Below are 14,837 nucleotides of genomic sequence, written 5' to 3' on the forward strand. Positions count from 1 at the left end.
TGTAAACATTTTATTTTTCCTTTTAGGCTCCTACCATATGGTCCTGCTAACTCATAACGGTTTCTTCTTGGTTTCATGTCTTCAGCTTGCCAAACTTCATCAAGGTAAAACAAAAACTATTTAAGTAGGATTTTCATCAATATTCCAATGCATTTCAGAAGAGAACAAGAATAGGGAGAGAAAGTGAGCAGATGTGCAAGAGTTTTGGAAAGGAGTTCTGGCAGATATGACTTAAGGTTCTTTCACTGAAAGTGGTATAAAAGTGGTGGTACAGTGCAGATAAGGCCTCAACTTCACAACTGGTAAGATGTAGGAGATTAGTCGAGAGAACTTTCAAATATTTGAGTCTGGAGGTATTGTAGGCACGGATGAGGGGATATGGGTGTAGGTTTCAGCAGCAGATGAGCTGAAACTGGCTCAGTTAGGTGATGTTACAGAAGTAGAAAGAGACAGTTAATGATGACACCAGTGAGGTTGGACATTTGTCACGTGATGAAATGTGACACCAAGGATGTGAACTGTGGCTTCGTCATCATCTGTTGTCAGGGAGAGGGATGAAATCTCTTGCTAAGAAGCAGAGTTTGGAGCAGGGACCAAAAACAGTGGTTGATGATAATTAGCAGGAGGGGAAGAATGAGGTTAGAATAAATGGCTTCATTCTTCCCAGTATGAAGTTGAAGAAAACTATGTATAATCATTATTTAGTGTCAGACAGGGACTCAACACTTGATTGATTGTGAAGTTGAGAGCTTTTATTAATAAGGAAATCTGGATGTCATCAGGTTATGTGTCTTACATGTGGATGAAATCTGAAAGGGTTGGCACATAAATAAGAAGAGCACTTTGGGAGATTTGGAATATCCAGACTCACAAAAAAAGTCTATATTTATACGTGTTATTGTATAGATAGACATGGAACTATTCAAGATAATTAACTAACTTAGAATTGATGGGGTTTCTTATTATTCTTGTCATAGAATCATAGAACCGTACAGCACGGAAACAGACCCTTTGGTCCAATTTGTCTATGCTGACCAAATATCCCAAATTAATCTAGTCTCGTTTGCTAGCATTTAGCCCATATTCCACTAAATCTTTCCAATTCATATACCCATTCAAATACCTTTTAAATGCTGCAATTATACCAGCCTCCACCACTTCCTCTGGCAACTCATTCCAGACACGCACCACCCTCAGTGTGAAAACGTTGCCTCTCAGATCCCTTTTTAAATCTTTCCCTCTCACCCTAAACCTATGCCCTCTAGTTCTGCACTCTTTCACCCTAGGGAAAGGGCCTTGTCTATTTACCCTATGCATTTCCGTCATGATTTTATAAACCTCTATGAAGTCACCTCTCAGCCTCTGATGCTCCAGGGAAAATAGCCTCTGCCTATTCAGCCTCTCCCTACAGCTCAAACCCTCCACCCTGGCAACATCTTTGTAATCTTTTCTGAACCCTTTCAAGTTTCACAACATCCTTCCTGTTTTAAGGAGACCAGAATTGCATGCAATATTCCAAAAGTGTCCGGACCAATGTCTGTACAGCCATACTCAATGCTCTGACTAATAAAGTAAAGCATACCAAATGCCGCCTTCGCTATCCTGTCTACCTGCGACTCCACTTTCAAGGAACTATGAACCGGCACTGCAAGGTCTGTTTGTTCCTCAGCACTTACTATTAAGTGTATAAGTCCTGCCCTGATTTGCCTTTCCACAGTGCAGCACCTCACATTTATCGAAATTAAACACCATCTGCTGCTTCTCGGCCCATTGGCCCATCTGATCAAGATCCTGTTTTACTCTGAGGCAACCTTCTTCGCTGTCTGCTACATCTCCAATTTTGGGGTCATCTGCAAACTTACTAACTATACATCCTACGTTCACATCATTTATATAAATGACAAAAAGCAGTGAACTTAGCACCGATCCTTGTGGCACTCCACTGGTCACAGGCCTGCAGTCTGAAAAACAACCCTCTGTCTTCTACCTTTGAGCCAGTCCTATATCCAAATGGCTAGCTTTCCCCGTATTCCATGAGATTGAACTTTGCTAACCAGTCTACCATGAGGAACCTTGTCGAACGCCTTACTGAAGTCCATATAAATCACATCCACTGCTTTGCCCTCATCAATCCTCTTCGTTACTTCAAAAAACTTAATGAAGTTAGTGAGACATGATTTCCTATGCACAAAGCCATGAAGTGGCAGAAATTGGATTAGAGGGATTGAAATGAATTTTTGAGCAATGGAAATGGAGAAAATGCTTATTACATTCCAAAGGTAGATATTTTTTATACGTTTTGTAGTACTTATGAATCTTCAAAAGGTTTGTTGGACAATGTAAAGACAAATCTTTTATTCTGGTTATCATCCCGATGTAAATACATTTTTAAGGGTGCACAATATTTTATTGTGTGAATTTTAAAGGTGTAAGTCTCTTTTTTTGGATAAGAGATTGTTTTCAAGAATGCAATTTTTTTGTCAAATTCATCTGATTTAATGTTGTTTAGTTATATCAAGTTGAGTCTTAGTTCAGCATGCACTTCTATGTCATGTTGCTGTTTCACCTTCTAGCCACATCTGACCATTTATTCTCAATATTTCAGTTTGTCTTCATTCTAGCTGGTTCTTTCTATGCCCATCCCAGTTCTGTTGTTCCATTTCCCTGTCCCAACTTGAGTTTACTTTTACTATTTATTCATGGAATGTGGGTGTCACTGGTAAATCCAGCAAATTTTGCCTATCTGTATTATCCTTTTTTCAAATCACTGCAACACGTACGGTGAACATTTTTCCAGAGTTGAGTTAGATGTTTGAGCTCAGTTTCTTGCTGAATCGTGTTGGATAGGAAGGTGCCAGGAGGCCTTGGCTTATTGGACGAGGACGTTGAGTTCAAGGAGTTCCCTGCTGAAGGCTGAACTGGCTTAGATGAAGATGCCTATGTCTTGAAAGATTACAAGGATAATAACAATGCAGAGGATGATTTTTCTCATTAGTTAAGAACTAAAGTTGAAAAATTTGGATATAAGATTGAAACCTCGTAGATGAGGTTCTGCACAACAAGAATGTCTGGAAGATAGAGAAGAATGAATACTGCGTAAAGATTTAAAATTGTTTGTGGCAAAAGCAATACTGGAAGCGAGATATAGTGGAACATGAAATGCTTATCATCCTTTGCAAAGGGGGACACAATCTGTTTTTATGAATTTTCCTTTTTTATTTTCATGGTAAATTGTTTTGGAATATAAAAGAAAAAGAGGTTTCACGATTTTGACTCATCGATAGAGAAGGAGCAGCAATAAAATGCCAAGTTAAGATTGTGTGAATTGTAAGAAGAACCTGCAGCAGGGGTGTGTTGCCATTCACATTTTACCTTCGCCCTCCTAGATGCTCCAGGTTTGCAGGCTACTGTTAAATGGTCACCCAGTTCTAATGGAGGTCAATACCAGCATGGCCACTCCAGTGGTTGCAGAACTAGTCTTTAATAAAATTTGCTTTGGACTCAAACCCTTAAGTTTGTACAAGACCTTGCCTAGGCTGAGAACCTCCACAGGGGAACCTTTGCAGATTTAAGGTACAACTTCATTTCTGCTGGTTCATTTACCACTGATTTGTACTAAAGGGCTCTGGGCCAAACCTTGATGGGTGAAATTAGTTGAGAGAAATTCGTCAAGCTTGGCTCAATATTTTTCAATTTGAAAATGGCTGCTTGAGTGAAGTCCCAATAAAATACGCAGATTCATCCAGGAAGGTCTAGGGACTCTCAAAAGGAGCCAAGGCCACCTTGCATGTTGACCAAGAAGCAATTTTTCAATTCTGCAAGACTCTCCCAATGCCATTTGCCCTCAGGCAAAAATAGAGGCAATACGGTTAGAAAGTTGGAAAGTGAAAGAATTACACCAATGCAATTTGCGGAATGGGCAGTACTGAAGTCTGGCGGGAAGGAGCGGTTTGCCTTTGAGGCAATTTTAAATAAACATTAAATCACGTTTTGCATCTGGATAAGTACCCAATTCCCCAGATAGATGATTTATATGTATAGCTGGCAGGGGGGGCTCTCCTTCACGAAGCTGGACATACGCTAAGCTAATTTGTAATTGCAGTTGGATGAGGATTCCCAGAAGTATGTTGCAGTTAATACCTCTAAGGGTTTGTACCAATGTACAAGGCTGCCATGTGGGCTATTAAATTTTTCAGTGGAAAATGGAGAACATTTTGCAAGGACTATCTCAGGTCGCCATTTATTTAGATGACGTGTTAATAACAGGGAATACTAATAAGGAACACTTAGAGAATGTGGACATAGTCCTTAGATGTTTTTCTGAAGTGGGCATATCCCGAAGAAGGTTAAATGCGTGCTCCAGGCCCTCCAAGTGACCTACTTGGGCTACAGAGTTGACAAGACTGGGTTACACCTGTTGGAAGATTAATTGAGGGCAATCAAAGGTGCCCGACTCCCAAGTCTGTTCAGGAGCTTAAGTCATTTCTTGCAAAAGGGAATCTGAGTATTTCCTAAAGTTGAATGGGATTCGACACATAAGGACAACTTCATACCATCCATCATCCAATGGTCTGGTAGAAAGAGCAGTCCAAACATTGAAGGCAACCACAACCTCACTAGATATCAAATTGTCATCATTGTTATTGGATTACAGAACCAACCCACATGCAACTGGAGTGAAATCTCTAGTAGAGTTGAATCTCATCTTCACAGATCTGTGGGAAGAGAGCAGGAGAGGAGGTGGATGAAATGGCAACAGGAACGCCGATACTGGACCCAGGGGTCGAGCCAACAAGAGAGACAGTTTGTGACGGGGAATTTGGTGTAAGAACTAAGGAGGTGGCCCTGCATGGGTTAAAGGTGTAGTTGACATAAGGTTGGGATCAGTGATGTATAAGGTTTGGGTCAGTGCAATGGTCTTTAACAAGCACGTGGACCATCTGAAACCATGAACTCTTAAATGGCATGGGAGCAAAATGTGTTCTGACCTCAGAACAGTCAGAAAGGCTGCAAAGACCCTTAGGTTCACCCTACAGGTAAGCATGTGGCTTCTGAAATCGAGATGAACATCACAGATGCCTTTGGTAGCAGAAGAAGAGTGAATTCCTACTAAGGCATTCCTGGCACAAAAGATGAGCTTGTGTGCGTTACATCCTGGCCGTATCGGATGCTGATCAGAAGAATCTGATCCGATGCTAAAATGCCCCAGGAGGCTCTCCAAGAAAAAAAGACCGGCCTATGTCCTTGGACTCAGAGAGGGATGTAGTGATTGTAACAAGATTAGCCAGCTGAACATCAAGATAAAAGTTCCCTAATTGGAATGGATTTATGGCCCCAATCAGGGAGACCTGGCTGGCAGACAGAAAGAGGAGTGAGAGATTGACACTGGATGTAGACTCTGATGAGTCTGTGCCAGAGGCAAGGACTTTTCATGTATAAATAAAGGATGACTTCATGACAGGATTCTGGTCTCTGAGGAATGATTTCGTTAAGGTTGTACATTTGTAAATCTTTCCTTCTCATATTTTTCCTGACTCTTCAAAAGTAATAGCTATAGTAGAAACTGATAAAATTGAAAGCAATGCTTCTAGAGACCCCATCTGCCTGACTGCAGACAAGCTGAGCTATACATTAAATTTGTTTTGATTGTTAAGAATTGTTTTCACAGTATGGTGAACATATTTCTGAGCATTTTAATTTCTTCTTCATAATCTATTTTGGAAAATGCAAGTATTCATTGTTTTAAATGAAATAGAGCGCAAGTAAAGAGAAGTTCTGTACTGTTCTTTAGACCTGAAGCCCTGCTCCAAACCTTGCAGCCTATGAGCAACATTCTGTTATCATACTGTTGCCATTCTCTCCATACACTCCATGCCTCCTCCAATAAGTCTTGAGATGCACTTCCACCAATAAGCCCTTCCCAAATGTTTGGACATCACTTTTATATTGGAAATGCATAAATGGAAGGTGAAGGTGAGGGAGAAAGAAAGAATGAGTGTGCCTGATAGTTTTGAAGGACTCTGGGTAAGTTAGAGGGGATGGTGAAATGATAATGTGGTGATAGATACTTCTGCAGCTGTGCCCCATATTCTTCTGTCCTATTCTTTTCTTCCCTTCCCCGCACCATTCCTATGTTCCCAGAATTCTGAACTGGGGAATTCATGTTTGGTCACTCTGTGAATGAATGGTTGCCCCGTACTCCTGACCCCATAACTCTCAATTCTTCCAGATGGTGAGAATTTATTTAGCAATCCTTTTGAACCCTGGAATCTTATTCAAATTGTTCCTCATATTTGACTACCAAACTCTTGCCACCATATCTTGGGTTTTCTACCCAATGTTCTTGTATACCTTGGGTTTCCATGTGTGCTTGTGAATCATTGTTCATCATAATATTGTTAGAGATTAGATCTACTGACTCATTTGATCTGCTACTGATATGATATTTCTGTTTCATTAATTATTTGTCATTTGTGTTTTTTTTTCTTACAGCAATTGAGATAATGGACTTTGATACAACAAAAGCAGTAAGACCTCAAGACTTTTAAATGCTATAATGCTACCTCTTAATATGGCAGGAAAGTCTATGATGGCAGTAGTTTTAAAATTTGTTTTTTACTCTTTAGCTAAAGGAACAGATCAAGATCAAATATGTTCACACTGAGGATAAACACACAGATGGCTGTAACCATGCAGTGATTGACAGTTTCAAAAATGTGAAACTGCTAGTTGGGGTAAGTTGTTCCTTGCATAAATTTTGCAAATGATTTGCCATTGTTTACAAAATCTAAATCATGATTTTTTTTAATACTAGTATTGAGAATTGCGTTTTTAACTGCTGAAATGTGTGTCAAACCGCTCCCAATTAACTTGCCTAGTACGGGTATGTTCTGTGCAAATGAGATGGGTTCAATATGTAGTTATAAGGATACAATAGTATTCGTAGGTAATTCAGGGTTTATAACACAATTTTAACAATTAAAATGGAGTCTTGATTGATCTGATTTGTTTTGTTAAGAGCACTGTTTATGTGTTTTTTTATGGATATAATGTCTAAAGCACCAATTCTTGATTATTGAAATAGACTTCCAGTTCTTACATTAAGTTTGTGGACAATTGAAGTTGCTATGCACTTCTGAATTTGAATGAGAGCCCTATTATTTAAAAGCACTGTACTATTGGACTTTGGCAAGGGTTCTCCAAATCATGCACTGTAACTGTGATGGAAGATCTGCAGATATTCTTTGTACCATTTGTCTGGTGGTTTTGCATTATTAAAAGCAAATGGTTAAAACTCCACAGATGTTTAACCATTTTGGTTTACAAAGTTGGAGTACTTAAGTGATTAAGTGTGAAGGATTTATGCTAACCAAAAGGCATCTTTTATACATCAGGAATGTAACAATGCTGCTCCTTTAACAAAGTTATTCTGTCCTTGTTTTTTTTGAGGGTTTGTAAAGGTAGAGGTGCTGAAATGTCTGTATTGACCAATTTAACAATGGCTAACAGATGTTGCCTACGTCAACAATCAGAAAAAGGCTTTCAGTTTTTTTTTCTCTTTCCCCTGCTTTTAATCGTAATTCAAACTGTTTCATTTCTCTTTCTCTTTCTTTTTTCTTTTGCCTTTAACATAAGCTGCTTCATTTTAAATTGAATTTTAGCTATCTCAAGATTCCGATGGCGATTCCAGCAAATTTAAATGCTGAGGTATTGCTGTTATTATCTCTTCTTACCTACAAAGGTAACACCAACTCCAGCTTGACTGCCAATTCCTGTAGCTTTGCCTTGTTCACCTTTTGTAAAACCCCCAAAGTCACTTCTTCCACTACTAGAAAACTTTTAATGACTGAAAGAGCCATTACTACACCAAGCACTATTTAAACCAATCAAATTCAATAGCCGGAACAAAAGACACTAGCACCTAGCACTCGCTGCCTTTGAGTCCAACAACCAAAATTGGAATTATAGAACAAATCCTGCAAGGAGCCCCCAATCTGTTATGGACCAGACCAGACCTCTTCAAAACATTTTTAAAATGGGTAACCCAGAACCTAACTTTTCTAGTACTTTTAAGCAGGTCAATATTCCAGGAGCATTGCAGCTGGCCAAACTACTTGGTTTTAAACAAAACATAATTTATTACACACAAACAAAAGAAAACCAAATTTAGAATAACATAACTAGTTGAAAACCCAACCAACACGAAAATGCAATTTAACAAACCCTTGCCAAAGTCCAATTTCCTGCAGCATCCCATAAACACACCCCTTGGCAAAAAGGTAAATTTAAAGACAGGTTCTTATAGGAGGGAAATGTCAGTGAGTGAGGATCAGCATGGAACTGTTTCTTTGGGTCCCCAGCTAAAACTAACTCAAAACTAGAATCAACCCTGAACTGGGAGAACTGGCCACTCCCTTTTCATAGTATGAGTATTTTAAGAAATAACCTGAAAGCCTTTTCTGAATGTTGACTGAGACAGCATCTGTTAGCCATTAAAATAGTCAGTTCAGAAATTTCATCACCTTTGCCTTTACAACTCCTTTCAAAAATAAAATCAAGGACAGAATAACCTTGATAAAGGAGCAGCATCACCACAGGAGCAGAAAAGAATTTCAGGAGAGACAGTTTGTGTTGAATGTTCTGATTAATGAGAATACCTTTTCGATTTGCCTACATATAGACTTTGCTGGCTAATTCCAACTTAAGATTTTTATTTAATAAATTAAAAACTAGTGATTTTTGCAAGGTTTGTGAAGGTTTGTAGCTCAGGTTGAGGTTTAGGGTGTAGCTTTGCTCGTTGAGCTGTAGGTTTGATATCCAGACGTTTCATTACCTGGCTAGGTAACATCATCAGTGGCGACCTCCAAGTGAAGCGAAGCTGTTATCTCCTGCTTTCTATTTATATCTTTCTCCTGGATGGGGTTCCTGGGGTTTGTGGTGAATGTCATTTCTTGTTCGTTTTCTGAGGGGTTGATAGCTGGTATCTCGATCTATGTGATTGTTTATGGCGTTGTGGTTGGAGTGCCAGGCCTCTAGGAATTCTCTGGCATGTCTTTGCTTAGCCTGTCCCAGGATAGATGTGTTGTCCCAGTCGAATTGGTGTTTTTTTTCATCCGTGTGTAGGGCTACGAGGGAGAGAGGATCGTGTCTTTTTGTGGCTAGCTGGTATTAGTGTATCCTAGTGGCTAACTTTCTTCCTGTTTGTCCTACGTAGTGTTTCTGGCGGTCCTTGCATGGAATTTTGTAGATGACGTTGGTTTTGTCCATGGGTTGTACTGGGTCTTTTAAGTTTGTTAGTTTTTGTTTGAGAGAGTTGGCGGGTTTGTGTGCTACTAGGATTCCGAGGGGTCTTCGTAGTCTGGCTGTCATTTCTGAAACTTCCTTGATGTATGGTAAGGTGGTTAGGGTTTCTGGCTGTGTTTGGTCTGCTTGTCGTGGTTTGTTCTTGTGGAACCTGTGGACTGTACTTTTTGAGTATCCGTTCTTCTTGAATACGTTGTATCGCTGGTTCTCCTCTGTTTTCCGAAGTTCGTCTGTGCTGCAGTGTGATGTGGCTCATTAGAATAGTGTTCTGATACAGCTTCGTTTGTGTGTGTGTTTGTATGGTTGCTGGTGTAGTTAAGTATTTGGTCAGTGAATTTGCCAGAGAATTCCTAGAGACCTGGCACTTCAACCACAACGTCATAAACAAACACATAGATCTAGATACCATCTATCCACCCCTCAGAAAACGAACAGGAAATGACATCAACACAAACCCGAGGAACCCCATCCAGGACAAACATAGAAATAGAAAGCAGGAGACAACAGCTTTGCTTCACTTGGAGATCGCCACTGATGATGTTACCTAGCCAGGTAATGAAACGTCTGGATATCAAACCTACAGCTCAGCGAGCAAAGCTACACCCCAAAAACTAGTGAATAATTTGTACGGTTTCTCAGAATGTTGAAGTGTTCGTATAACTGGTTTTTTTGGTATCTATATTTCTTTAAAAATAGAAAAGTTCAATTTTTTTCTGTTTTGCAATGCAAAGGCACAGCACCTGAATATGTTCCCAGAGTGCACTTGCTACTGTGAAACAAAATGCTTGGGCTGATAAGTGGCAAGTAACATTTGTGCGGCACAAAAGGCGATCTCCAATAAGACACAGTCTAACTACAATCCCTAGGCATTCATTGGTGTCACCATCACTGAATCCCCCACTATCAAAATCCTTGTGTTTACCATTGACCAGAAATTCAACTGGACTCTCAACATAACCACTGTGGCTACAAGAGGGAATGCGATAACCTCGTGGTATTATTGCTGGACTGTTAATCCATAGAGCTAACTAATGTTCTGGGGACTGGGGTTTGAATCACATCATGGCAGATAGTTGAATTTGAATTCAATAAACATCTGGAACTAAGAGTCTAATGATGACCATGAATTCAATATCGATTGTCGGAAAAACACATCTGGTTCACAAATATCCTTTAAGGAAGGAAACTGTCGCCCTTACCTAGTCTGGCTTATATGTCACACAGTACAGCAATATGGTTGACAGTTAACTGCTTTCCAGGCAATTAGGAATGTCCATTTATGCTGGCTTAACTAGTGATGCCCTCATCCCATGAGTGAATAAAAAAAGCAAGTCAGAGGCTAGGAATACTGTAACAAGTAACACAACTCCTGACTCCCGAAAATGTTGCCATCTGTGTGATGGAATGGTCCCCACTTCCCTAGATGAGTGCAGTTCCAACAACACTCAAGAAGCTTGACACCATCCAGGACAAAGCAGCCTGCTTGATTGGCACTACAACCACAAGCATCCACTCCCTGCACCACCGATGTTCAGCAGCAGTATGTAATATCAATAAGATTTACTGAAGATTCTAAGACAGCACCTTCCAAACCCACCATCGCTTCCATCTAGAAGGACAAGGGGAGCAGATACATGATAACACTACCACCTGCAAGTTCCCCTCCAAGTCACTCACTATCCTGACTTGGAAATATCTTGTCATTCCTTCACTGTCGCTGGATCAAAATCTTGGAATTCTCTTCCTCAAGAGCATGTGAGTCCACCTACATCATGTGGACTCCAGCAGTTCAAGGTGGTAGCTCACCACCACCTTTTTGAGCGCAATTAAGAATGGGCAAAAAATGCTGGATAGCCAGTGACTCCCACACTGCACACAAATGAATAAAAAAGTTAATGCCATCTGTGTAAGAGAAATGTATACACGAATAAGTTGTATCCATTTTATTGTTTGTTTACTTTTTCTGTTTTGTAGTTTTGTAATAACATGCTTTTATGTCTCCACTTGGGTATATCACAATGATAGGGTGTTTCTCCCTCTTGAATTAGTAGGCTAATTGATACAATTGCCAAAATATTGGGCAGGTTGCCAGCAGGGAGATGACCAACTGCTTCTTTCACTTCAGGAGCATTTCTGCTCCTTTCGGCTTTTCTGCTGTTCATCCAGCAGCCTGGTTCTTTGAAGTTATTCTGCTCAGTAGCTGCTGGCCTTTCGCTGGCAACTTCAGGCAGGGTGGGACGTTGTTATTGTGGGGAATTATTGACTGAGAAACCTGCTGCTTCATCAACTTGTGTGTCTAATTGGCACTTTATCTGGTGAGCTTTTTTATTGATTGGATATGGGCGTGTCTCACCTGCTCCCAAGCGTGTGCAAAATAAAGTGGAAATCATGCCCAATTTAACAGAAATTAATGTACGCCATATGCAAAAGAGTGTATGTTATGTAAGACATGCCCTTGTAATCTCAAGCATAGTTCTTGTATTATCAAGGCAACATTGTTTGAATTTATTATTTTTGTTACCCTAGTTAATAAAACTGTTCAAAAGAGAGAAACTATTTTGTTCACATTCTTATTATATTATAGGGCACAGGTGACTACATACTATCAACATGGAACATAACTGGGCTGAAAGATCTAGAAGTCAACAATATGATTGACTCATCCATACTGAAAGGTAAATGTGAAATTTGAACATTGAGAATCATCAGTTCAGCAAATCTTTGTTACGATTGCTTTGTGATAACATTTACAGGCCCTTTATATTATGCAACCCATTATTTGTGGAGGTTGCTGCTGGTCCCGGACATTCTGATGCCTTGTTCTTCAGTTTCTTTGCACCTTCATTGTACTGTGGCAACAATAACCCCTGTTGTAGCTGAATCCTTAGATTCATTGGACTATGGCCAATCTGAAGCATTTCAGAAACAAAATAGATCTGTAGTAATGGATGTAGTTAGCATTTGTATTTCAGACAAATGATTGTTTTGCATAGACCTCAGTATTGTGGTATTTGGAGCAATTCAAAAAGGAGAGCCTGTACATGGACCTTTTAACATAAAGGACGGTGGGCGGCATGGTGGCACAGTGGTTAGCACTGCTGCCTCACAGCGCCAGAGACCCAGGTTCAATTCCCACCTCTGGCAACTGTCTGTGTGGAGTTTGCACATTCTCCCTGTGTCCGGTTTCCTCCCACAGTCCAAAAATATGCAGGTTAGGTGAATTGGCCATGCTAAATTGCCCGTAGTGTTAGGTAAAGGGGTAAATGTAGGGGAATGGGTCTGGGTGGGTTGCTCTTTGGAGGGTTGGTGTGGACTTGTTGGGCAAAAGGGCCTGTGTCCACACTGTAAGTAATCTAATCTAATCGAATCGAAAGGACCTTATTTCGAAGTATGTAGCATAAGCCATGTCAAGCAAATACAGTAAGAGATTGGAAGTCCAACAGGATTACTGAAATCTTTGCTCTGTCCTTTCTCTCATCCCAATCCCACTCTCCCAACCCCAATCCCACTTCCCCAACATCACCGGAAAAAGGCAGTATTGCTTATCAGAGTATGTTATTACTTATAGTTCAGAGTGAGAGGATATCTGTTCTGTACCCTTGTGTGGCCTGCAAGACCTTTGATGCTGGTTGTGAATTATGACATTGAGGTGAAATGTTTAACGCAAGTACTTCTGCTTCCTAGACATGTCTGTAATCAATTTGTAATATCTTCAACTTGGTAAAGGTTGCTTTTGGCCTGGATTCGTATTTGACATGCAGTGAAAAAAATATGTGGTTCATGTCTGGAATTCTGTGTTTATAGATGTCTTAAACTGTTGCCCTTGAAGGACCTCATACCACTTACAAGTAGAGTCTGCTTCTTCAACAGTAACACTTTCATTTAAGTGTTCGTTTCCCCACATTGCCGAAGCTGAGCCCTGGTTTTAAGCTTAGTTATATCAAACAGAATGATGCACTTTTTCCTTCGAAGCAAGGTGACCAATGATTAGCACCCAGTCATTTGTGCCTTCAAATGTACTGTCATCTCCCACTTAATGTTGCGTTCCCCCCACCATTATTGTCGCCTCTGCATCTCAGCATGCTGCTTCCAATCCCCACCAGTATGCTGCCTCTAACTTGCACACCACATCAGTGGCCCTGATTAACTCCTCCTCCCCTCTACTTTCAGTGAACAAACCTGCAGGACTGCCTGTTGCCACCCCTGTGACCAACCTGGAAAGCGAGTCGGTGCTGATCTCTGTTCACTCCTTAACTAATTGGATGGGATTTCCTGAATTGGTTGTACTGGACATACAGGACTAACACATCCAAACCCCTGAATTGAGATTAGATGATGCCTTTGTTAGATTGTGGCCGAATTCCTTCATGACACTCTCCCTTAAATTGACTGAGATATGACCATTTGGTTGAAGTTCATTCAATGTGTTTGCCAGGGCTGCTGGGAATTGTCATTACCTAGTTAGAATTCATAGGTACAACCAATATTTCAAAACAAACTGAATACATTTCTAGAATGCATAACTTGAGGTAGTAGTGTAGCGATGAACAGTTTCATGTAGACCAGAGGGAAGTCTGTGTGCAGAGAGTATTTAAAATTTCCCATTGATAAATATGGTGACAAAGTGAACTGCTGATATGATGAATATCAGTATATTCAGTGTCCCAGATCAGATGGGACACTTGGTCCACTTTCGAAGTGTTTCCAGATGTGTACTGTGCAGAGTGACCCATATCACATTGTCACCTCACTCTTCATGTTCGAACAGTCTAACAATACATGTTATGTACTACTTGTTATGACATGAAGACAGACAGCTGAACCAAATCAGCTTTTCTACCTTTTAAAGTAGCAATACAGTAAAATTAAAATCTTCAAACATCATCAAAATTGACCCCAGCAGTTCCTAACTCGACTTTTTAAAATAACCAATCGCAAACTCTGCGATTCTCAAGACCGGTTTGTAGCTTAAAAGACTTAACAGGTTAATGACAATAAATTACTTTTAATAATGCAATATAAAATAACAAAGTAATACATTTGATGTCAGTGTTTAAATTTAATTACCTTTGTTTTCAGCCCCATTCCCACAAAAGACAAACAAAAAAACAATTAAATGATAAAGAAAATATCAAAACCAGCCAAGCTGATTAGATGGTTTTCATGATGCTTTGTTCCACAGAGATTTATGATTATTTCTTGGTTGATTTTCTGAAGTTGTCAATGGCCACTTTTTTAAGTTCACTTAGAAGAAGTCAGTGACACTTATGAGTTAGTTTCTATTCTCTGAACTTCCAATAACTGAGTTTAGGTGTAGAGTTTTCCGATATTCATGCCATCACATCAGCAGCCAAACTCTTACTTCCAGAAAACAGCCCAAAACCCAGTTCAAATCTTTGCTCTCTTCTTGTCAAATTGACTGTTTCCCCACAAGTCCAATTACCCCAGTCAACATCTGCCATCTGCTTGTACATAAAGTCTCTTACAGACTTTTGGAACCAATTCTCAGGTACTGACCTCATTAATGGCCAGCG

General features: G+C 40.0%; 1 protein-coding gene and 1 pseudogene across 2 annotated transcripts in view; both read left to right on the forward strand.

Annotated features, from left to right (window-relative positions):
- Positions 1–14,837, forward strand: part of kntc1 (kinetochore associated 1) — a 152,042-nt gene that overhangs the window by 19,991 nt on the left and 117,214 nt on the right. For both annotated transcript variants that reach the window (XR_015761265.1, XM_043715770.2), the window contains exons 6-9: positions 27–104; positions 6,493–6,527; positions 6,627–6,734; positions 11,888–11,978. Coding sequence is in view for 1 of the 2 variants with exons in the window: in XM_043715770.2 (XP_043571705.2) it covers positions 27–104; positions 6,493–6,527; positions 6,627–6,734; positions 11,888–11,978 (312 nt within the window). In the remaining variant the exon portion in view is untranslated. The remainder of the gene's footprint in view (positions 1–26; positions 105–6,492; positions 6,528–6,626; positions 6,735–11,887; positions 11,979–14,837) is intronic.
- On the forward strand, positions 2,840–3,043 carry LOC148145385 (26S proteasome complex subunit SEM1 pseudogene; annotated as a pseudogene).

Source organism: Chiloscyllium plagiosum, unplaced genomic scaffold, assembly GCF_037043375.1.
Source record: "Chiloscyllium plagiosum isolate Xiang-an unplaced genomic scaffold, Cpla_swu_hap1 HiC_scaffold_24, whole genome shotgun sequence".
Lineage (NCBI taxonomy): Eukaryota > Metazoa > Chordata > Chondrichthyes > Orectolobiformes > Hemiscylliidae > Chiloscyllium > Chiloscyllium plagiosum.